The 24,422-nt window shown below is 49.9% G+C and overlaps 1 protein-coding gene across 1 annotated transcript in view; it reads left to right on the plus strand.

Moving 5' to 3' along the window:
* Positions 1 to 434: 434 nt before the first annotated feature.
* The window catches only part of MON1A (MON1 homolog A, secretory trafficking associated), a 32,097-nt gene continuing 8,109 nt past the window's right edge, over positions 435 to 24,422 (plus strand). The window contains exons 1-2 of the mRNA XM_084635004.1: positions 435 to 693; positions 16,852 to 16,999. Of these exons, the coding sequence (XP_084491130.1) occupies positions 16,873 to 16,999 (127 nt within the window). The 5' untranslated portion in view covers positions 435 to 693; positions 16,852 to 16,872. The remainder of the gene's footprint in view (positions 694 to 16,851; positions 17,000 to 24,422) is intronic.

Consider the following 24,422-nt stretch of genomic DNA (forward strand, 5'->3'; position numbering starts at 1 on the left):
TCACACAGGCTGCTCTGTGCTAAGGGTTTCACAGCAGCAGCTTGCATCAAACTGTGCTGGACAAAGCACTGGTGCCCGCTGCGGGGACCAATGCTGCACTAGTCCCCAGCGTGGGGGAGAATGGACGGCCCAGGTGACCCGTGAGGCCTTTTTCATCTGGCAAGTGTCATAGGGGAGGGATAGCTCAGTGGTTTGAGCATTGGCCTGCTAAACCCAGGATTGTGAGTTCAATCCTTGAGGGGGCCATTTGGGATCGGGGCAAAAATTGGGGATTGGTCCTGCTTTGAGCAGGGGGTTGGACTAGATGACCTTCTGAGGTCCCTTCCAACCCTGATATTCTATGATTCTATGATAACTGCCCAGCAGACTGCATCGAGTCCTTGTGGACTACAATCCCCAAGCTGCACTGGGGTATGTGACACTGGAAACGGACCTAGAGCGAAGCAGCTGTGCAGTACTTTCCTGGCTGGACTCTGCAGAAGCAGGAGCAAGCTCAGCGGGCCACCCTGAGCAGTGTGTCTGCGATTACAATGACAGTGTGTCCAGAGGAGGCAGCAGCAGGCAGGCCGAGGGCCCCCCCGGGCATTCCTCCGTCCCACTTTGTCTAGGCTTTGCAGAAGCAGCCACTGACGCTGGGTTCCTGCCAGAGCTGCGAAGCAGGGCCTCCTGAGCGCAGCTGGGAGAACCGCACAGGTTGGTCCCTTTGAGTCTCTCTCTGTCCTTGCATGTCCCCAGCACTGCTCTTCAAGGTCCAGCTGTCCCGGGGAACCTGCCCCCTCTGGCTGTGGCGCTTGGGCACCGAGATGCCGCCACCTCCAAGACATCTTCTAGGCATAGCGAGTGGGGTCTTCAAGGAAGGGTGCCCAAGTGAGAGATGTGCCTGATCTCCCTCTGGCAGCGAGCTGCCAGCATTCCTGTGTGGGGAGGGGCTCCTCCTGCATTGGGAGTGAAGGCAGGATCAAAGTGGGGGCAAGGACAGTGAGGGGAAGACAGGAGCGTCCCTGCACCCCTGGCTGTGCTTCCGTCTGGTCTTACCCCATCTCAATTTGGGAGCGGGTGGGGATGATGAGGGCAGACAACACAAGCCCAGATCGGTGCTGGTGGAAGCTGCCAGGCTGGGAGCCCTGAAGCCTAAAGAACAATCACAGCCCCCAGGGGCACCAGGGCATGCTCCTCCCTTGCCACCCAAGGGCCCTCATGCCCAGGTGCTGGGCCATGCCAGTGACAGTGGTGGGTTTCCAGTGACCATGGTCTTGATGTCAGCACCTGCCCACAAAGCCTATTTCCCACAGCCCACCTAACTATCCTCAGTTGGGAACCGCGATCCCAACCATCTTGGGCCAAAGTCAAACTGGCAGCCCAAAGGCTCCACATCCCATTCCCTGTGTCTGGCACTGGTGAAATCCCACTGCTGGGAAGTGACCAATGAGACCCCTCAAGCTGAGTGCAGCAGAGACCTCTTCAGCTGCTTTCCAGCTGGGCCAGTCAGAGAAACCACTGCAGCCCCTGGCCCTTGTGGTGCCAAGTGATGCCTCTGCCCGCCAACTCCGCACTGGGGAACCCCTGCTGCCAGCGCCCAGAGAAGCCATAAGTGGCTACTTGACAGAGGTTTGGAGCGACTGGAAGGGGAAGCAACAGGGCTTAGAGTTAGATCTGCCATGGCTGGAAAACGCAGCTGTGCCGGACAGTACCTGGTGTGCTAGAGCAGGGCTGTGTGAGAAGCTTCCAGCATGCTGCACTTTTTAAAGAGAACTAAAAATTCACTGTAACTTAGGTACACATGACCATGACTTGATTACATTTATAACATGCATGCAGAGTAATGATCAGACCAATGATATGTACCCTTGGTGCTTTAATAGTGCTGTATTCACAAAGCTGAAAATAATTATGAGCCAAATCAGCCAGGAGGATGAATTTAATCAGAAAAATGGGAATGATAACAGGGAATAATTTCAGAACATTTGTTAGCAGATGCCTGAAAAGCCACAATCAAGGAGGGAAGGCTGTACTGGTTAAAAAAGCTGACTTGGTTTAGAGGGAAAGTGAGGACAGCTATAAAAAAAATACAACAAATGGAGGAAAAGGGAAGTTGATAGTAATGAATATAAATCAGAAGTTAAGAATTGTACAAAACTGATAGGGAAGCCAAGGGACACGAGAAATCTATGACCAGCAGAGTTAAGGACAATGAGTTTTTAAAGTATATTGGGCATAAAAAATGTCCTGGTAATGGTCTTGGTCCATTACTAGATGGACACGGTGGAATCATCCGTAATAATGGCAGAAGTGCTCAATAAATATTGCTGTTCCATATTGGAGGGGGATCAGATGATATAGTCTCATCACATAGTAATTACACTCTTTCCATTTCACTAGTATCTCCTGTGGATGTTGAACAGCAGCTACTAATGTTAGACATTTTAAAATCAGCAGGTCAAACTTGCATCCAAGAGTTTCAGAAAGGCTGGCTGCGGAGCATGCTGGACTATTAATATTGATTTTTTTAAATAAAACTTGGAGCTTTAGGGAAATTCCAGAGGAGTGAAAGACCACTAATGTTGTGCCAATTTTTGAAAGTGACCTGAATAATTATAGGCTGGTCAGCCTGACATGGATCCTGGGCAAGAGAATAGAGCAAGAGAATGATATGGGACTCGGTTAATAAGGAATTAAAGGAGGATAATTAATGCAAATCAATGGGTTTATGGAAAATAGATCCCATCAAATTACCTTGATATCTTTTCAAGTTTGGTTAATAAAGGTTGATGGAATATAGTTAGACTTTTCTAAGGTGTTTGACCTGCACCACGTGACATTTTGGTTACCTAGGGAGGTGGTGGAATCTCCATCCTTCAAGGTTTTTAAAGCCTAGCTTGACAAAGTCCTGGCTGAGATGATTTAGTTGGGGTTGGTCCTGTTTTGAGCAGGGGGTTGGACTAGATGACTTCCTGAGGTCTCTTCCAACCTTAATCTTCTATGAGTCTATGATTTAAAAAAAATAGAATGATATAAAATGTACATAACCCACATTAAATGGATTAAAACCTGGCTAACTGACAGGTCGCAGTGTAACTGTAAACTGGGAATCGTCATCGAGCCGGTGTGTTTCCATTGGGGATCAGTTCTTGGCCGTATGCTATTTAACATTTTTATCAATGACCTGGAAGAAAACAAAATCAGGGATAAAGTTTGCAGATGACCCAAAAATTGCAGGAGTGGTAAATAATGAAGAGGACAGGTCACTGATTCAGTGTAATTTAGCTTACTTGGTAAACTGGCTGCAAGCAAACAATATGTGTTTTAATACAGCTAAATGTAATGGTACACATCTAGGAAAAAAAGAATGCAGGCCATACTTACAGAATGGGGGACTCTATCACGGGAAGCAGTGACTCTGAAAAAGATGTGGGGAGTGTGGTGGATAATCAGCTGAACATGAGCTCCCAGTGTAACAAGCGAATGTGAGTCTGTAATGCATAAACAGAGGAGTCTTGAGTAGGCGTCAAGGTTATTTTATCTCTGTACTTGGCATTGTTACGACCACTGCTGGAATCCTGTGTCCAGTTCTGGTGCCCACAACTCAAGCAGGATGTTGATAAACTGGAGAGGTTTCGGAGAAGAGCCATGAGAATGATTAAAGGAGTAAAAACTATGCCTTATAGTGATAGACTCTGTCCATTTAGCTTAACAAAGAGAAGGTTGAAGGTGATCACTATCTATAAGTACATGGAGAACAAATATTTAATAATGGGCTCTTCAATCTAGCAGACTGCACTATACAGCTTGACAAATTCAGACTGGTAATAAGGTGTACATTTTTAACAGGGAGTGCAATTAACCATCGGAACCATTTACCCTGGGTCGTGATGGATTCTCCATCACCGACAATTTTTAAATCAAGATTGGATACTTTTCTAAAAGATCTGCTCTAGGAATTATCATGGGGCCTGTCCTATGTGGGAAGTCTCGATCTTCACAGACAAGGGCAGCTCTCAGACTGCTGCACTGGGCAACCCAGTATGGGGAGGAGGTGAGCAGCCCTCAGTGATGAAAGAACAGGTTAAGGACTATTTAGAAAAGCTGGACATGCACAAGTCCATGGGTCCTGATCTAATGCATCTGAGGGTGCTGAGGGAGTTGGCTGATGTGATTGCAGAGCCATTGGCCATTATCTCTGAAAATTTGTGGTGATCGGGGAAGGTCCCGGACAATTGAAAAAAGGCAAACATAGTGCCCAAATTTTAAAAAGGGAAGAAACAGAACCCGGGGACTACAGCCTCACTTCAGTCCCCAGCAAAATCATGGAGCCGTCCCTCAAGGAATCCATTTTGAAGCACTTGGAGGAGAGGAAGGTGATCAGGAACAGTCAACATGGATTCACCAAGGGCAAGTCATGCCTGACGAACCTGATTGCCTTCTATGATGAAATAACTGGCTCTGTGGATATGGGGAAAGCGGTGGATGTGATATAGCTTGACTTTAGCAAAGCTTTTGATCAGGGCTGTCCCTAGCCATTCTGGGGCCCTATGCAGCCCCCCTCATGGGGGGGAGAGGGGACTAGCCCCAGGCCTCCGTGCGGGGACAGGAGCAGGCTTGGAGGGCAGGGGGGAACCGCCCCTGAGCACTCACTGGTGGCACAGCTGGGGCCAGGTTGCTGCACTTCCCGCCACTTCCAACCCCAATGTAGTCCTCAGTGGAGTGGGGGTGTGGCTGGTGTGGGAAGGGGCAGGGCAGGGGTGGAGCAGGGTGGGAGATTTGGGTAGGGGTGAAGTGGGGGCGGGGCTGGGGCAGAGCAGGGGCGGGGGCCATGGGGAAGAGGCGGAGCAGGGGCTGGAGCAGCACGCAGCTGTGCAGGGCACCAGGACATGTGGTGCCCCAAATTTCCTGGTGCTCTACGCAGCTGCGTACTTTGCGTATGGATAGGGACGGCCCTGCCTTTGATATGGTCTCCCGCAGTATTCTTGCCAGCAAGTTAAAGAAGTATGGATTGGATGAATGGACTATAAGGTGGATAGAAAGCTGGTCAGATCATTGGGCTCAACGGTTAGTGATCAACGGCTCAATGTCTAGCTGGCAGCCGGTATCAACTGGAGTGCCCCAAGGGTTGGTCCTGGGGCCAGTTTTGTTCAACATCTTTATTAAAGAGCTGGATGATGGGCTGAAGTGCACCCTCAGCAAGTTCCCAGATGACATTAAGCTGGGGGGAGAGGTAGATATGCTGGAGGGTAGGGATAGGGTCCAGAGTGACCTAGACAAATTGGAGGATTGGGCCAAAGAAAATCTGATGAGGTTCAAGCCCTGGCTGGGATGATTTAGTTGGTGTTGGTCCTGCTTTGAGCAGGGGATTGGACTAGATGACCTCCTGAGGTCCCTTCTAACCCTGATATTCTATGATTCTATGATCACAAGGGTCCCTTCTGGCCTTGGCATCTCAGAATCGAAAGCCCTTCCAAATGGGAGTCGATTGATAGGGTGCATCTGATACTGGTAGTAACAGATACACACTTGTCTAGCAAGTGCTGCCTTTCACTTCTTGCATTTGGTTTTGCTGCAGAGAACTGTGAGTGAAGGCGGGAGGAAGTATTTTAGCACAGGAATTGAGGAGGACAAAAGTTTGTTTGTTTAGCTGTTTATTACCCCAGAGCCAATGCCACCCTCATTAGAGCTGTAACTCATTAAACAGAATGACAGCTGTAAGATGTCTTCAAATAATCAAAGGGAACGTGATCTGAAAGGGGGACTATACATGGAGATGTGTCACGGACAAATGGCTGCATTTCAGAATTGTGGAAAATCAGTTAATCCTTTGGGGCCCCAGCCAGGATCTGAGGTCAGAGCTTCCCCTGTAATAGCTGATGCCTTGTCACCCTTAACGCAGCAGGACACATGTAGTTCCTTGAGTTGTGCTAAGCATTGTGCAAGCCACTGTTGGAGAAGCAGCACAGAGCCCTGAACTCTGGTCTTTTCAGACTGTGTTTAAGGACAGGAGATGATGCAAACTGTTGAGACAAACTACAGAGCTCAGAGTCTGCACTGTGGCAGCTGGCCTCACACACATGCCCCAAATAAAGACAGTAAAGCTAAAGTACCAGAGCTAGTCCCAGATCAGGTTCATGCACTGCCTTCAGGTCCTGCTTTTGCTTTCAGTTCCCTTTGCTAGTTCCCGAAACGTGCCTGTTTCGGAGCGAAGAGAAGAGTCTGTTTGTCTGCCTGAGTATGCAGTGTTGTTGTAGCCATGTCGGTCCCAGGATATTAGAGAGCCAAGGTGGGTGAGGTAATATCTTGTATTGGACCAACTTCTGTTGGGGAGAGAGACAAACTTTCTAGCTACACAGAGTTCCTCTGCAAGTCTGGAACAGGTACTCAGTGTCACAGCTAAATATGAAGTGGAGAAGGTTGTTGAGCACAAGTAGCTAATGGTCCCTTGCAATATGTGTTAACTACTTATGTCTGTCCTTAGTGTAATTCCAGCCAAAGCAGGCCTGCCACTTTGTGCACCGCTGTGATAGACGTTCATTGATCCAGATTCTGTCACAGCCTCTGCTCTGCCCATGAGCAGAAAATGAACGAGTCTGATACCCAGCCTCCAGGGCTTTACATTCTGCCATTCAGAACATTTGGGCCCTGTAAAATTATAAGGGGTTACCTACCACCCCACTGAGATCAGAGGCCAGTAGCTGGTTGGCTGATTAGCCCTGCTGCTGCACTTGGGAAGAGACCTGCGCCTTAACTGGCTGATTCTCATAGAAGGAGGAGCAGAAAATGGAGCAGGGGCTGCAATACCTGCAAGAGGCTGCGGCAACTGTTGGGTGGAACTGCTCTAAGAGTCAAATGGACAGCGCCAGACTGTGGGAAGTCCTGTTACCACAAGGCTCTGAGGTAAGAGCCAGGAGCTTTTGGGGTGATGCACTTACAGATATGAGGGACAGAGGTGGGGAAGATTGATCTTGTTTGTTGAGAAGACTTGCAATAAAACAAATAGAAACCACCTTCCCTGGGCTCATTGAGAAGGTTTAAGGCAGAATTCCCCCAGGGAGGGCACTGGCCCAGCAATTGCAAGCCTAGGTCCAGCCAGACGGGGGCGCTATAAGGCAGGCCCCAATCATTTAAAGTGTTAAAGGTGGCAGCTCAATTCTACCCACAGGTCTTGAGCCTGCCCCCATGACTTCAGTGAGCTCAGACCCCCCCCCCCATGTGTTCATGTGCCACTGCTGTGCTGTGACTCCTGCATGTGAAAACATAAACCATGCCACTGTGCTCAGTGGCCCATGCTCTTACTTGATCTCTGCAGCCACGTGTGGGATCCATGGGCTCACCTGGCGTCAGCCTCACTTAAATATTTGCATCTGACCATTGGTCCTGTTCACCTCACTTGCAGCTGAAATCTGGCTGCCCAACGACATCTTGCCAGCCTAAGCAGAAACGTTTCAGAGCTAAGTGACAGGCCTGGGCTGCCCAAGTCATGTCCCAACATCATGCTGGCTGTGGCCCAACACAAATCAGGCTGTCTTGCAGCATGGCAATTCCTGATGGGTCACCACCCTCCAGCAAGGCTGGGGGAGGGTCTTCTGTGCAAAGCATCACTACATGCTGAGTTAGCAGGTGTAAGCTGTGGATGTGACCCCCTGGGGTTGTCACATGCTAGTGACCTTGCTTACGTGCAACTTCATTGTGGGACAGAATCCTGTTTTGGAGGGGGGAATCCAATTGGACCCCAAGTAAGGCAGGAAACTCAGGTCCCTGCAACGCTCACCATAGTAATGATGATAAGGGGGGTGGTCTATCTGGGGTGCAGCGAAAGCAGCCCTGCAGGGACAGCCTCCCTCCAGCAGAAGAAGAGAGCGTACCCAACCCAGAGCAGGGGCCGGTGACTCCAATGCATCTTTATTATGAACTGTAGCACCTGAAGACTAGAAGTCCCAGCATCCAACGCTTCATGCTCGGCTCGTGTGGGAGCAGGGCATGCTGGGAACTGTTGTCTCTTACAGCAGTCTTATTAATCTCTCCTCATATAGAAAGCCGTTCCATACCCCTAACCATTTTTGTTGCCCTTTTCTGAACCTTTTCCAACTCCAATATATCTTTTTTGAGATGGGGCGACCACATCTGCACACAGTATTCAAGATGTGGGAGTACCATGGATTTATATAGAGGCAACATGATATTTTCTGTCCTATTATCTATCCCTTTCTTAATTATTCCCAGCATTCTGTTTGCTTTTTTGACTGCTGCTGCACATTGAGTGGATGTTTTCAGAGAACTATCCACAATGACTCCAAGATCTCTTTCTTGAGTGGTAACAGCTAATTTAGACCCCATCAGAGGTAACTCAACCAATCACCAACTGTTACTCTATAGCTAATTTGCATGTGACAATTTCATTGGCTGTATGAGGGAGACTTGCACAAATGGTGCAATTGCAACACCTGTGAAGCAGCAGTGGGCTTTGGTCTATGGCCCAAAGTGCCAAACTGGAGCTGTGAGAGAACCAGAATGTCTGTCCCACGTGGAATTTCCAAAAGGAGTTTGTTCCAGATCTTTCAGCCTGTAGCCTGGGGAGCTGAGCGCGCCGGCTGCCCACCAGTGCAGGAAGCCAGCCAGAACTGGCTACCGATCTTTCCCAGGAGTCAGGAACCTGACAGGCTACCACGGAGCTGGAGTTTTCTGATGAGAAAGCCATTCTGGGAATTTTAAATTGCGTCCTCTAAAAAATGTAGAGCCCTGTGAGTGACCTTTGTTTTGCGTCATGAAAGACGTTAACACTGAATTCTGCAAAGCCTACACTGGAAGAGTTTCATCCCAGGATCATGGGCTGTTTTTTTACTCTGAAGAGCTGTTTGTTCGATGGGACTGACATTATTGCTAGCTCATGAGTCTAGTGGTTTGGGATGGGGTTTTGTACGTGTTGTGACGGCTTTATGGAAATATGCTCATAAATATATATGACATAACTGGAATATGTTCCATGCTACATATGCCGTGTAACATATCTATGTAAAGGTTATGATCTACTGAATCTATTAATCCTATTTGTATGCATGTATCATTTTTGTATTCAAAGTTATGAATATTGGCCGTGTACTGGCTTGATTTCTAAATAACCTTAGTAGAGCATTTGGTCAGTTCCTGGAGAAAGGAATTCGCAAAGTTAGATGCCCAATTAAGAAGCACTTAAGGAACAATGGATGTTGGAAGCTTCCAATCCACATAAGAAGTCTTCCTGAAGACATTCGAGTTACCATGTGGGCAATGGCTTCTGCCTGTAAAAACTGTGAGACATACATGGCCATGTGACTTGCCCAGGTGACTCCAGAACTTCATCTTGGAGCTGGACTTTGCATAGGCGAGAGGAGGGGATCTCCACTCACAAGAGAAAGTCTGTTTAAGCCCGTGGGAGACCCCTCCATTTTGTCTTCAGCTGGCTAAAGAGAGAGCCTCTCCACCCCCAAGGATATCTGAAAGAAACTGGAACAAAAGACAGTAACTACAGGGGGCGTGAGTGGTTGCAGGACCCGGACTAGAAGGAGATTAGTTTGTAAAAGGAAGCTTACTGGAACTGAGGAAGCAAAAGTGGATGGGAACCTGGGAGGCAGTGACCATGAGATGGTCGAGTTCAGGATCCTGACACAAGGAAGAAAGGAGAGCAGCAGAATACAGACCCTGGACTTCTGAAAAGCAGACTTTGACTCCCTCAGGGAACTGATGGGCAGGATCCCCTGGGAGAATAACATGAGCGGGAAAGGAGTCCAGGAGAGCTGGCTATATTTTAAAGAATCCTTATTGAGGTTACAGGAACAAACCATCCTGATGTGTAGAAAGAATAGTAAATATGGCATGCGACCAGCTTGGCTTAACAGTGAAATCCTTGCTGATCTTAAACACAAAAAAGAAGCTAACAAGAAGTGGAAGATTGGACAAAATGACCAGGGAGGAGTATAAAAATATTGCTCAGGCATGCAGGGGTGAAATCAGGAAGGCCAAATCACACTTGGATTTGCAGCTAGCAAGAGATGTTAAGAGTAACAAGAGGGGTTTCTTCAGGTATGTTAGCAACAAGAAGAAAGTCAAGGAAAGTGTGGGCCCCTTACTGAATGAGGGAGGCAACCTAGTGACAGAGGATGTGGAAAAAGCTAATGTACTCAATGCCTTTTTTGCCTCTGTCTTCACGAACAAGGTCAGCTCCCAGACTACTGCACTGGGCAGCACAGCATGGGGAGGAGGTGACCAGCCCTCTGTGGAGAAAGAAGTGGTTTGGGACTATTTAGAAAAGCTGGACAGGCACAAGCCCATGGGGCTGGATGCACTGCATCCAAGGGTGTTAAAGGAGTTGGCGGATGTGATTGCAGAGCCATTGGCCATGACCTTTTGAAAACTCATGCCGATTGGGGGAGGTCCTAGATGACTGGAAAAAGGCTAATGTAAGTGCCCATCTTTAAAAAAAGGAAGAAGAAGGATCCTGGGAACTACAGGCCAGTCAGCCTCACCTCAGTTCCCGGAAAAATCATGGAGCACGTCCTCAAGGAATCAATTCTGAAGCACTTAGAGGAGAGGAAAGTGATCAGGAACCATCAGCATGGATTCACCAAGGGCAGGTCATGCCTGACTAATCCAATTGCCTTCTGTGATGAGATAACTGGCTCTGTGGATGGGGGAAAGCAGTGGATGAGTTGTTCCTTGACTTTAGCAAAGTTTTTGATACAGTCTCCCACAGTATTCTTGCCAGCAAGTTAAAGAAGTATGGGCTGGATGAATGGACTATAAGGTGGATAGAAAGCTGGCTAGATCATCGGGCTCAACGGGTAGTGATCAATGGCTCCATGTCTAGTTGGCAGCCAGTATCAAGCAGAGTGCCCCAAGGGTCGGTCCTGGGGCCGGTTTTTTTCAATATCTTCATTAATGATCTGGAGGATGGCGTGGACTGCACCCTCAGCAAGTTTGCAGATGACACTAAACTGGGAGGAGGGGTAGAAACTCTGGAGGGTAGGGATAGGATACAGAGGGACCTAGATGAATTAGAGGATTGGACCAAAAGAAATCTGATGAGGTTCAACAAGGACAAGTGTAGAGTCCTGCACTTAGGACGGAAGAATCCCATGCACGGTTACAGGCTGGGGACCGACTGGCTAAGCGGCAGTTCATAGAATCATAGAATCATAGAATATCATGGTTGGAAGGGACCTCAAGAGGTCATCTAGTCCAACCCTTGCTCAAAGTAGGACCAATCCCCAACTAAATCATCCCAGCCAGGGCTTTGTCAAGCCTGATCTTAAAAACTTCTAAGGAAGGAGTTTCCACCACTTCCCTAGGTAACGCATTCCAGTGTTTCACCACCCTCCCAGTGAAAAAGTTTTTCTTAATATGCAACCTAAACCTTCCCCACTGCAACTTGAGACCATTACTCCTCGTTCTGTCATCTGCTACCACTGAGAACAGTCTAGATCCATCATCTTTGGAACCCCCTTTCAGGTAGTTGAAAACAGCTATCAAATACCCCCATATTCTTCTCTTCCGCAGACTAAACAGTCCCAGTTCCCACAGCCTCTCCTCATAAGTCATGTGTTCCAGTCCCCTAATAATTTTTGCTGCTCTCTGCTGGACATTTTCCAAGTTTTCCACATCCTTCTTGTAGTGTGGGGCCCAAAACTAGACACAGTACTCCAGATGAGGCCTCACCAAAGTAGAATAGAGGGGAACGATCACGTCTCTTGATCTGCTGGCAATGCCCCTACTTATACATCCCAAAATGCCGTTGGCCTTCTTGGCAACAAGGGCACACACTCATATCCAGCTTCTCGTCCACTGTAATCCCCAGAAGCTGGATATGAGTCAACAGTGTGCCCTTGTTGCCAAAAAGGCTAACGGCATTTTGGGCTGTATGAGTAGGGGCACTGCCAGCAGATCCAGGGACTTGAGGCCTCATCTGGAGTACTGTGTCCAGTTTTGTGCCCCACACTACAACAAGGATGTGGAAAAACTGGAAAGCGTCCAGCGGAGGGCAAAAAAATGATTAGGGGACTGGAACACATGACTTATGAGAAGAGGCTGAGGGAACTGGGATTGTTTAGCCTGCAGAAGAGAAGAATGAGGGAGGATTTGATAGCTGCTTTCAACTACCTGAAAGGAGGTTCCAAAGAGGATGGATCTAGACCGGAGTCCCCAACGCGGTGCCCGTGGGTGCCATGGCACCTGCCGGGGCATTTTTGTGCGCCCACAGGACACCCCGTCGCTGAAATGCTGCTGAGAAGCATTGTCATTTCTCGGCGGCATTTCGGCGGCGACATTTATTGCCACTGCTGCTTCTCGCCGGTGGCATTTCGGCGGCGGGGTGTCTGGCACCCGCCACAGTCTTCTGGCAATAGCAATATGATCTAGACTGTTCTCAGTGGTAGCAGATGACAGAACAAGGAGTAATTGCGGTGGGGGAGGTTTAGGTTGGGTATAAGGAAAAACTTTTTCACTCGGAGGGTGGTGAAGTGCTGGAATGCGTTACCTAGGGAGATGGTGGAATCTCCTTCCTTTGAGGTTTTTAAGGTCAGGCTTCACAAAGCTCTGGCTGGGATGATTTAATTGGGGATTGGTCCTGCTTTGAGCAGGGGGTTGGACTAGATGACTTCCTGAAGTCCCTTCCAACCCTGATATTCTATGATTCTATGGTGAGGTTTTGTCTGTATTCAGTTTTATTAGACATAGACTTGTGGGTTTTATTTTATTTTGCTTTGCTTGGTAATTCACTTTGTTCTGTCTGTTACTGCTTGGAAACACTTAAATCCTACTTTCTGTTTTTAATAAAATCACTTTTTACTTATTAATTAACCCAGAGTATGTATTAATACCTGGGGGGAGAGGGGGCCAACAGCTGTGCATATCTCTCTATCAGTGTTATAGAGGGCGAACAATTTATGAGTTTACCCTGTATAAGCTTTATACAGAGTAAAACTGATCTATTTAGGGTTTGGACCCCACTGGGAGTTGGGCATCTGAGTGTCAAAGACAGGAACACTTCTGTAAGCTGCTTTCAGTTAAGCCTACAGCTGTTAGGGAATGTGGTTCAGACCTGGGTCTGGGTTTGCACCAGGCTAGCAGGTCTAGCTCAAACCAGGCAGGGCACTGAAGTCCTAAGCTGCCAGGGCAGGAAAAAAGCAGGAGCAGAAGTAGTCTGGGCACATCAGGTGGCAGCTCCCAGGGGGTTTCTGTGATTCAACCTGTCACATGTGTCTTATGGAAATATGATGAAAGGCGTGCCACCAACTCATGAATTTTCTCTCATTCAAAATGGCCACCTTTTCCCATTCCTGGCAATGGGGCCTCCATTTCCCTACAGGCTATCTGCATGAGAGTGGAAAGCTGCCCTGAATAAAGCTGGCTGCTCCCTCCCACTGTTTTCAGTTAGATTGACGCTATGCCCACAGGCCCATGGCTGCCAGTCTATGGCTCAGGGGGGTGGATGGGCCAAAGAGCCTGTGAGGAGCAGCAGAGACCCTGTGAAAGGGGGATGGGGAGCATGATGGGGAGCAGGCATGGGGGGCAGGGCAGGAGGCAGGTTTAGGGGGATGTGGGGACAGGAGGCAGGCTGGGGGGTGCAGAGGACAGTGATGGGAGGCAGATGGAGGGGACAGCCTGGCAGGTCCCCCAACCAGGTGGGTGAGGGGAGTCCCCTCCTGGCAGCCAAGAGAAGGCAATATCAGTGTTGCCAAGCCAACACTCATGAACTGATTGGGAGTCACAGGGTTTGACACATACAGGGGGTCCAGGGCAGCAAGAGGCAATGGAGGGGGTAATCAGGGAAGAGCTGCTGCTGGGTCCAAGGCCCTGGATCCACCAGCAATGCCTCCCGCTGCCTCAGCACTTCTCCTTGCCTTGGGATCCAGGTAGGAGAAAAGCCCCGGGGAGCAGCAAAGCCCAGGACGGGGAGTCAAGCCAGTAATAGGCACGGGATGGCAGCTCCCCATCTGAGGGGTGCGGAGAGGGTAAGTGGGGGCTGCCTCTGAGCAGCCAGGGGGAGGCGTGTATTTCAGTGTGTGCTGGAGGTTGCCTTGTCAACCTGAAAGGATCACACATGCAGCGCCACAGGAATGGAGGGAAGTTAGAAAGGCAAAAGACAGGCTGGGAACCATGGTCTGAGGATGTTTTTGAAGTCCCATGATTTGGGGGGCCAACCGCATGGTATGTGGGGGTCCACTCATGAGTTTGGCTCTCCTGAGGTTGGCCATACTGGATAAGGAGGCTGGATGAATAATAATATTCAGAGAATTCCACAAAAATCTGCCCACTTTCAAAACAGCTGTGGTCTCCCACTGTTCTCCGAGGGCCACAGGCTGCCCATGTCTCCATTCACCTGTTCCTCACAGTACTTTTCTCTTCCTCAGCATGGGAGGTCCACCTTTCCCCTGAAGGCAGCTTGGTTTCCCTCATGGTAAGAGGAATAGGTGATGATGGCCGTTCTGAATAAAGGCAGCTAAGCTGAGGGAACCCTGTGGCCTCAGTCCTCTTTGAAGCCCTAGGACAGAGTGGCCAATTCTCCATGGGTTTCTCTGAAGATTTCATGGGCCAGGTTCTGCTGACAGATGAACTATCAGTTATGAAAAATGGTGGCCAAACATGAGCATATTTAATCTAAAAAACAACTTATTGCACCATGAGGGAAAACAAAGTTGAGGGTCACACATGGCATTGCTTTTGTAGGCTGCACTTGGTGTGTTATCCAACTTTTTATGTGACAATGGCTTGCAGGTTTTCTGGGGGGAAACCCCCGCTATCCAATGAGATAGACTATCACTGCTAGCAACTTTACAGGCTACTGCAGGGTGATTCAGTGGACTGGGACCCCGGAGGCCTGGGACTAATATTTGGCTCTGCCACTGCTTTGCTGATTGATCTTGGGCCAGTCAGTCCCTCCTCGTGCCTCAGTTTCCCCATTAGTAAAATGGGGATAACGGTACTGACCTCCTTCTTAAAGCACTTTGAGATCTATCGATGAAAAGCACTAGGTAAAAGCGAAGTATCGTTATTGTTCAGTTGGCTAAGCCACTCCTTCTCTTTTCTGTGCTTTATCCATTTCAAATACACACACCGAATGCAGGGAGAGGTGAAGCAGTGCCAGTGCAAAGGAAAGACTGCCATTCCTCTCTGGGCAGAGAAGCCAGCGCATGGGCTAGTGTCACAGGACTCCAGTGTGGTTTGAATGGTGGCTAGGCACTCACATGGCACAGAGGTGAATTCAACCCAAACCCAGGACAAGTAACAAGGGGACCAGTGAGTTGGCCTCAGGCCCTAGAAAGAGAAAACCAATGGGATCAATTAAATGGGACTGTGGAAGAGAAGAAACCCTGCCGGTATTAGAGCAGCTTTTGTGACGCCTTTCCAGGAGCTTTGTTCACCCCAACTGAGTCAGGAGAATTAGGCGGTGAATGCTAATGTGACCAAAATCTCAGCTCTGCTCAAGGTCTAGTCAAGGAGGCTGAGCTCTTTTATCTTTAGCTTTCAAAGTGTGTTACAAAGAAGGTCAGCATCATCCCCATTTTATAGATGAGGAAACTGAGGCACAAGGGCGGTCACCCAACAGCAGAACCAGGAACAAGAGCCTGCCTCTTCTGAGCCCCCCTACAGCGCTCAATTCACTAGGCCACCCTGCTCCTGTCAGAGTTTGAGCCTTGTCTCTAGCCATTTCAGTACATCTTTGCTTGACACCAAGAAAACAATCAGTAGCAGTGGTGGGATGGTGCTAGTGACAGGCCTAAGAACAAGGGGGGCAGGGGTGGGCATGGACAGGACACCCATCTCTTTGGCCTCCTCTGTGCTCCCCCATCACTCCCCAGCGAGTGAGTGGCTGGGATGGATTCTGCTTAAGCTAGCAGTGTGGGGAGCTCTTCCTCATGAGAGCCAAGCCTTTTGGAGCGTGAGTGAGGAAGCGGGGGGGGGCTGGGGGGGAGAAATTCTCACACCAGAATGGCTCCAGGCTCCACGCCGATTCCTCCTGCCCACATTCTCCCACTGGACCGGTGAGGTGCTGGCATGCAGCTGGTTCAGGAGTCTGGTCGGGATTGGGGCCAGCCATGGGGAAGTGACTGAATGAGCCATGCTTGACTAACTCCCTATGCCAGCTTCTCACCCTTCCCACCCAGCTCCCACCCGCTTTCATTATGTTACTGCTCTGAGGATCTCTAGAGCCATCACGTCCCCTCATTCAGACCGACCAGCCCCATTAATGAGGGATGGGTCTTGTTCCCTCTGACCACTCTTCCCCACTCGGCTCCTCCAACTGGCCCTTCTGGCCCAAAGCAGCCAGTAGCGCTCCAAGGATCGTCCCAAGGCTTCTGCTCCACATGCCCCCATTGAAAGCTTGTCAGGGCTTCTCAGAGGACGTGCCCTTTCCCTTGTCACCCTCCCCAGGACCTGCCCCCATCTACCACTGTCCCTTTTGTGGCATGGCTCCCACAACGGAAGAGAGAACTCCAGGCCCTTCCCATGGCTGAGTAACGCAGATGTAATCTCAGCCTGGGCGTAGAAGAGGTACCTCCTGTAGATGTGTCCCACCTGCGATGGATAGGTGGTGCAGAGATGGCTTTTACACTCCTGCTCCATGCGCTACCAGAGACATACCCAGCTGTTACCTCCCCCTAATGAGCTCCAGACCATGATCAAAGAGAACTGAGCTACTTACCCTCTGGCCCATTCCCCATTGCTCCTGTCATCCCACTCAGACATTCCTGGTTAGGTTTCCCCCCTCACCACCGCTCTGATGTGATGCTCACTATGACGTGGTGCTTCCGTCTGCCCATGCTGGGGAGCAGCAAGACCAGGCAAGAGAGCAGCTGGATGTGGAGTGCTGACAGTCTTCTTTGTGTGCAGGTCGCTGCCAGCCGCTGAAGAATGGCTGCTGATGTTCACAAGAAGAAAGGCTGGGAAGTCCCCAACGGGTCCTTGGTGCCAACAGATGGGCAACCCATGGAGAGGTCGGAGAGCCCCACCCCAGGGCTGGTTCAGGGCACGGAACCAGGTAGGGGCAGGGGATTATTGCATGGTTCATAGGGGCCATGCTCACTCCAGCTGTGTGATTGCTCTGCTGTATTCGGGGGGAAGAGGGCGAAAACAACTTCCTCTTCCACTTCCCGGGTTAGCTTGGGAAGGAGACTGGGAGGAGCAGGCCACCTTAGCTGAGGTACCGTGACTGGGACGATGGACAGGCGCACAGGCCAACCAGCAGGAATGATGTGAGTGAGGGCCCGTCTCCGGGCTGATCACGTGACGTTATCCCCATGGATTAAGCTGTCCCATGCATAGGCACGGGAACTAGGGGTGTGGGGAGTGCCTGCCACCCTGCGCCCAGGATCCCAGCTGCCAGCCCTGCTCTGGGGCTCTGCTCCCCCTGGCCCTGCACACAGGGCTCCACTGCCAGCCCCGCCTCTGCGTCCAGCTGTCGCACCAGCCTTGACCACTTTCCCCTTTCTGGGAGATATGGCCCCCTGCTCCCAGCCCCAGATCTGGGGGGAGGGGGAGAAACAGACAGGGGTCAGGCTTTCAGCACCTCCACTATTAAAAGTGTCCAGTGCCACTGATCCCATGGTGGCAGAGCTAGAATTGGGAGTGACCCTGGAGCCAGCATGGGGAAGAGTCACCATCCTTGCTCTGAAGCTGCTATGGGATTAGAACAGACATCATAACTGAGCCGCTTTCTCCACCTGGGAACAGATCAGGAGAAGGGGCCCGACTCCACAGCTGGGAAGATCTCTCACTCTGACTGGCGCCCCAAGTCATGCCTACAACAAAAATGGCCGCCTGACCTTCTACCCTGTCCCCTCCTGATCCCACATAGTGAATTCCTTCATGAGATATCCTGGGTGGAATGATGGGGGTTGGCTGGTGTAACGATGCAGCCTTTGATGGGACATTACTTTGAGAATATCAATTCAGGACAAATTGCTTAGAGTAGGGCAGTTGCAGGCCAAGGCTGCGTTTTCTTTGCCATTAAGGCACACCAAACCAGCCAAACAGAGAGGACTTTGGTCTCACCCCACTGGCAATTCCCTTAGACAAGCAATTCCCTTAGACACTCCAGTTTCCTAGTATCGCCACCAGTGCCACTTGTTATGGGGACGAATGGTAATGAAAACCAAAACCCCAGTACAAGAAAAAAGGTTCTCCCGATCCCAAAGGACCAAGCCCCAGACCCAGGTCAATATACAAATCAGATCTTACCCACAAATCACGCTGTTGCCAATCCTTTGGAATCTAAAGTTTTATTCATAAAAAGAAATATAGATGAGAGCTAAAATTGGTTAAATGGAATCAATTACATACAGTAATGGCAAAGTTCTTGGTTCAGGATTGTAACAGTGATGGAATAAACTGCAGGTTCAAATCAAGTCTCTGGAGTACATCCACAGCTTGGATGGGTCATTCAGTCCTTTGTTCAGAGCTTCAGTTTTTAGCAAAGTTCCTCCAGAGGTAAGAAGCAGGATTGAAGATAAAATGGAGGGGTTTCCAGGGCCTTTTATATTCTTTCTCTTGTGGGCAGAAACCCTTTGTTCTCCTTGCAAAATCACAGTAACAAAATGGAGTTTGTAGCCACCTGGGCACATCACATGTCCATGAATGATTCAGCTTTTTGCAGGCCGACGCCATTGTTTACGTGTTAGTTTGAACGTTCCCAGGAAAGCTCAGCTGTGGATTGGCGTCTCCCAAAGTCCATGGTCATTTAAGTGTTTCTTGATTAGGTGCTTACTGAGAATAGTCTTTCTCAAGAAGCTGACCAAATGATTCACTGAGGCTACTTAGAATCAAAACACATTGAGATACAAGTACATAGCCAATATTCATAAATTCAAATACAAAAATGATACACACATACAGACAGATAATCATAACCAGCAAACTACAACCTTTCCATAGACATCTCACTTGACAACCTTTGTACAATATTTGCTGCAAATATATAACAGTGATTGCAACAATGATCATACAGTTTATGTCAATAACGTTACAGCTCTGTGATGGAACGGGGACACATGTCAGAAGTCAAGGCTGCCATGTTTGCTGTGGGATGGTTGGTGGGGCAGCCATCCAGCCCAGGGATTTATAGGCGAGACAGCATCCCACAAGCCCTCTATAGTTAATGAGAACTAACTGTGCAGTTGTTATGCAGATCAGATGCTCCAGCCAATCAGCAAGCAGGGAATTGCAGAAGAGGACAGTGAGCATAGGGTGTTGCGAACGTGTCCAGAACCATGGCACTAACAGGCCTGTGAAGGGCAGGGGACCTGCAGTGACCCCAGTGGCGAGGATTCTGGGTTGGTGTCTCACCACCATGGGCACGGTGGAATGGAGCTAGAGAGGTCAGCTTTCCCCATGGAGTGACTTGCCGGAGGGGGTGGGGCTGAGACAATCATAGAATATCAGGGTTGGAAGAGACCTAAGGAGGTCATCTAGTCCAATCCCCTGCTCAAAGCAGGACCAACCCCAACTAAATCATCCCAGCCAGGGCTTTGTCAAGCCGGGCCTTAAAAACCTCTAAGGATGGAGATTCCAACACCTCCCTAAGTAACCCATTCCAGTGCTTCACCAACCTCGTAGTGAAATAGTGTTTCCTAATATCCAACCTAGACCTCCCCCACTGCAACTTGAGACCATTGCACCTTGTTCTGTCATCTGCCACCATTCAGAACAGCCGAGTTGCATCCTCTTTGTAACCCTGCTTCAGGTAGTTGAAGGCCGCTATCAAATCCCCCCTCACTCTTCTCTTCTGCAGACTAAACAAGTCCAGTTCCCTCAGCCTCTCCTCATAAGTCATGTGCCCCAGCTCCCTGATCATTTTCACTGCCCCACACTGGACTCTCTCCAATTTGTCCACATCCTTTCTGTAGTGGGGGGCCCAAAACTGGATGCAGTACTCCAGATGTGGCCTCACCAGTGCTGAAGAGAGGAGAATAATCACTTCCTTTGATCTGCTGGCAATTCTTCTACCAATACAGCCCAATATGCTGTTAGCTTTCTTGGCAACAAGGGCACACTGTTGACTCATATCCAGCTTCTCGTCCACTGTAATCCCCAGGTCCTTTTCTGCAGAACTGCTGCTTAGCCAGTTGGTCCCCAGCCTCTAGCAGTGCATGGGATTCTTCCTTCCTAAGTGCAGGACTCTGCATTTGTACTTGTTGAACCTCATCAGATTTCTTTTGGCTCAATCCTCTAATTTTTCTAGGTCACTCTGGACCCTATCCCTACCCTCCTCCCCCCAGAGAGCATATCTACCTCTCCCCCCAGTTTAGTGTCATCTGGGAACTTGCTGAGGGTGCAATTCATCCCATCATCCAGATCATGAATGAAGATGTTGAACAAAACTGGCCCCAGGACTGACCCCTGGGGCACTCCACTTGATACCTGCTGCCAACTAGACATCGAGCCATTGATCACTACCCGTTGAGCCCAATGATCTAGCCAACTTTTTGTCCACCTTATAGTCCATTCATCCAATCCATACTTCTTTAACTTGCTGGCAAGAATACTGTGGGAGACCATATTGAAAGCTTTGCTAAAGTCAAGCTTTCCCCATATCCACAGAGCCAATTATCTCATCATAGAAGGCAATCAGGTTGGTCAGGCATGACTTGCCCTTGGTGAATCCATGTTGACTGCTCCTGAGGTTCCACTGAGGGGAGCAGGCCCCTGTGGGGGAGGCCTAGCAGCAAGGAGCTCCATTCCGGCTGGGGACGCCCGACCCTTCCTCTGGGACCTTGGCAGTGCAGCTCCAGTGGTGACGCATTGCCAGCCCTTTTAACGCACCCACCCCACTGCTGCTCCAGGAAACCTCCTGACAGAGGGGCCTCAGGCAAAGGGTAATGCAGGCTTGGGCTGCAGGGAGTTTGCTGGACTGGCTGTCAAGTGAGGGGTGAGGAACAATCTGTGCCCGCCCCTAGCCCACGGGGGGATTTAGATAGCACGGTTTGCAGAGGGCACTCCCTGGTGAGGGATGGTGCCATGGAGTCTGGCGTGATCTATGGGAAAAACCAAGTTACTGCCCTGGTGCAGCACTGGCCCTTTAAATGTGCGAGTCACAGCATCACAAGGGCTGTCATTCGGTCCCCACATCAAGGTCGTGCCCACTGGGAGGGGACCCCACTAGGAGCATGCCATCTGGGCCCTTGGTGGCTGGTTTACTCTGCTCAGTCACCCCCTGCTCCACGCTCCCTGCAGGGGCTGGCCAAGGCTCCCTCCACCAATCCCCAGTGCTGGGGCTGGCTCAGCGGGCAAAGGCTGCAGGGGCTGGGGGTTCCCTTGCCCTGTGCCCAGTCCCCTGTGTTATGCCTTGGGCAGCATCTCTAAATCACAGCTCTGCATGGCCTTGGCAGGGTGCCTGCCTCCCCAGCCCAGACTAAAGTCTCCCCACAGCTCCGGAGCAGAGATAAGAGAGGCCATAAAACAAGGCGCCTGCCCCAGGCTTGTGCTGGGATGGGAGGGGGAGGAGGTGGTGGTCACACTGTCTGGAGAGGCTCAGGACTGTGAGTGCCGACCTCAGGACAGACAGTCACAAACAGGGCAGACACCCCAAGCTGGTGGTCTGGTCTATAATCAGATTTCACCAAGCCAGTAAAAAATGTGAACTCCTGGATCACTGTCACAGTCTCACCATGGAGTCACAGAGTCCTGCCACTCAGACAAACTGGACTTAGTGATAAATGGTCACTTACATCAAAAATCACACCACACATTTGGGTTGCTCCCAGTCCCAAGAGACCAGTCACTTACCCCAGATCAGTTGGTTCCCTAGATCTTACTCCAAAGACAACGCCTCTGGTCAGTCCTGTCATTAGCAAGCTAAAGGTTTATTAACTAGGAAAAAGGTATAAGGGAGTTATTTACAGGTTAAAGCAAGGGAATATATCCACACCAATGAGTTACCATCTAATCCTAAGAGCGACTGAGTTGCAGTGATCTGTCAATTCAAAATCTCTTTCAGGGTGGACTCAAGAGGCAGCCCCTGGGGATCTCTGGCTTCAGGTTAGGCCATGTCTACACTAGCAAGCTTACAGAGGCACAGCTGTCCCAATGCAGCTGTGCTGCTGTAAGAGTGCTTCTTTAGCCGCTCTATGCCGGTGGGAGAGAGTTCTCCTGTTGACATAATAAAACCACCTCCACAAGCGGTGGTAGCTGTGTCAACAGGAAAAGCTCTCCCACTAGCACGGCGCTGTCCACAATGGCGCTTCTGTCGGTGTAACATGTCGTTCAGGGTGTGTTTTGTTCACACCCCTGAGCGACATAAGTTATACTGACAAAAGTGGTCACGTAGATGTAACCCTTCTGCCAGGCCAAGTTGATAGCAGCAAGGGCCGGGTTCAGTACACAGGGGTTCCCTCTCATCAAAGCAAATGCAAAACTGGCTCGAGCCCCCACCCAGTGACCTGGGAAAATCTTACACACCCCCTGGGTGCCTCAAAGAGGCAATACTTCCCCTCTCGCAAGCACAGAGTCTTGGTGTAGCAGAGAATCTTTAATAACATGAGGTAAACGACATCAGCGTTAAATTGGGGAAACACCACAACTAGTGTTCATTAACCAAACCATGAGCAAAGACCCACCCCAGAAAATTAGGCCACATCCTTTCCTTCGAATTCTTGAGTCCCAGAACCGGAAGGTCTCTTGAGTCCAGCAATCCACAAATCACCCAAAGTTCAAAAAGTCCAGCCCCAGAGTTCAAAAGTTCATCTGCAGAGTGTTGCTCCCCAGTCTGGCTAAAATGTGCCTGTGTGGGGGGAAAGAGGTAAGGGGCACCTTTTGTGTCCTGAAGCTGACTGCCCCACAGGGCTCCGCTCCACCACAACCGGCTCCACTCTGCACAGCTTGCCATCTCACAAACACTTCTCTCCGCCATTTCATGAACACACCGCTGTCTCACGATCAGCTCCACCCTGCACAGCTCCCCTCACCATCCCACGAACACTCCACCAGCCTATCCACAAACAGCACCACTGCACTCTAGATCTTCCAGCTCCCCACTACTTGACACAGTGCTCAGTGATCCCAGCTCATGGTAGGGGGAGCCTTAGTGCTGGTGCACCATAAGGCCAAAGTGAATTCAGCACAGTACCTGTAGCAAGACTCTTAATAGACCCAAAATTAGCTCTGACATTCCCCAGTAGAGAGAAACAGAGGTACAATTGGTGTTTCAGGCCCTCACAAAGGGGCCTACACCACCAGGTACAAATACCTGTCTCAAGCCTCTCTCTCAATTCACAGAGTTTTGGAACCCATGTCCCTTGCCTAGCGAGTGCTACTTAGTTGATGGTGAGTCCCTCCATCATAACAAAAGGCCAAGTACAGTTCCAAGCACAGTTCCCATAATACGGGTAATAACAATTTATTCTTCCCGCCCCAGTAACAGAGACACTGGGGATCCCACAACAGCCAAAGTGACCATTTGGGCAGTTATGGCCTCATTCTAGGTGGGGTGGGTGTGCCTATGCAAATGAGATCAGCCCCTGAAGTTCTTTTCCACAACTTGCAACACCTCACCACCAGATGTCAGGGTGGAGCTCATCCTGACTCTGCTTACATAGACATGGCCTTAAGAGTCTCTGTCCCTTCAGATTTCAAACAGCCAAAAAGATGGAAAACTTTCCTGTGACTTGGTTTTATTTTCTTCATTCAGCTTCCAAGTCCACAGGACAAGCTTCCTTGCAGGTAGCATCTCCAAGGTGCGGATAGGACCGTTAACTAATCCTTTGGATTGAGATGTTTCTTGATGGCCCACCTGATTTTGGAAGGGTGGGGGGACAATTCCTGTGCCTGGGTTCACAAGTTCAGAGCAAACATTTTCAAAGTTATAAAATAAAACTTACCTCTCTTCTTATAGCCTGGGATACAGACATTGCAAGCGAGATTATTGCAGGCAGCAACTTACAAGCATTTCACAGAGTCAAAACACCCAATGTCTTATAAGAATGTAATACCTCTTTTGAGCAAAACTACCATACAGGTGAAGTGGTCTGGTCTTCAGCTATGAGTTTGTCAGTTCTTAGCTAAAGCCTGCAGCCTGGAAAAAAGCTGGTATCTGGCCTGCCAGCATCACCAGGGGTGCAGGGGTTTTGTGTGCGCAGCCCCAGTAGGGCACAGATAGGTCTGGCAGCACCATTCTGTGGCAGCAGTCAGAGGACTGCTAGGCTCTTCGGTCAGCCATGTTGCTTTCTCTTTGCAGGTGCCTGGACAGCCCGATGGCTGAGCCAGCCGGGCCCTGGGTGCAGGCATTAGAGGTGCTGGCTCTGCTTTAGGAGTTGGCCTGCTCTGCTACAGAGATGGGGCTCTGGCACAGGGTGGGGTTCGGAGACTTGGGGCCTCTCTCTAGCAGGGGGATGGGGACACACGAGCCTGACTTTGTTATTGGTCCTGCAGGGCTCAAGTGGGGTTCCCCTCCATTTGTGGTGGTGTCTCCC

Source organism: Lepidochelys olivacea (assembly GCF_965140295.1).
Source record: "Lepidochelys olivacea isolate rLepOli2 genome assembly, chromosome: 7".
Classification (NCBI taxonomy): Eukaryota; Metazoa; Chordata; order Testudines; family Cheloniidae; genus Lepidochelys; species Lepidochelys olivacea.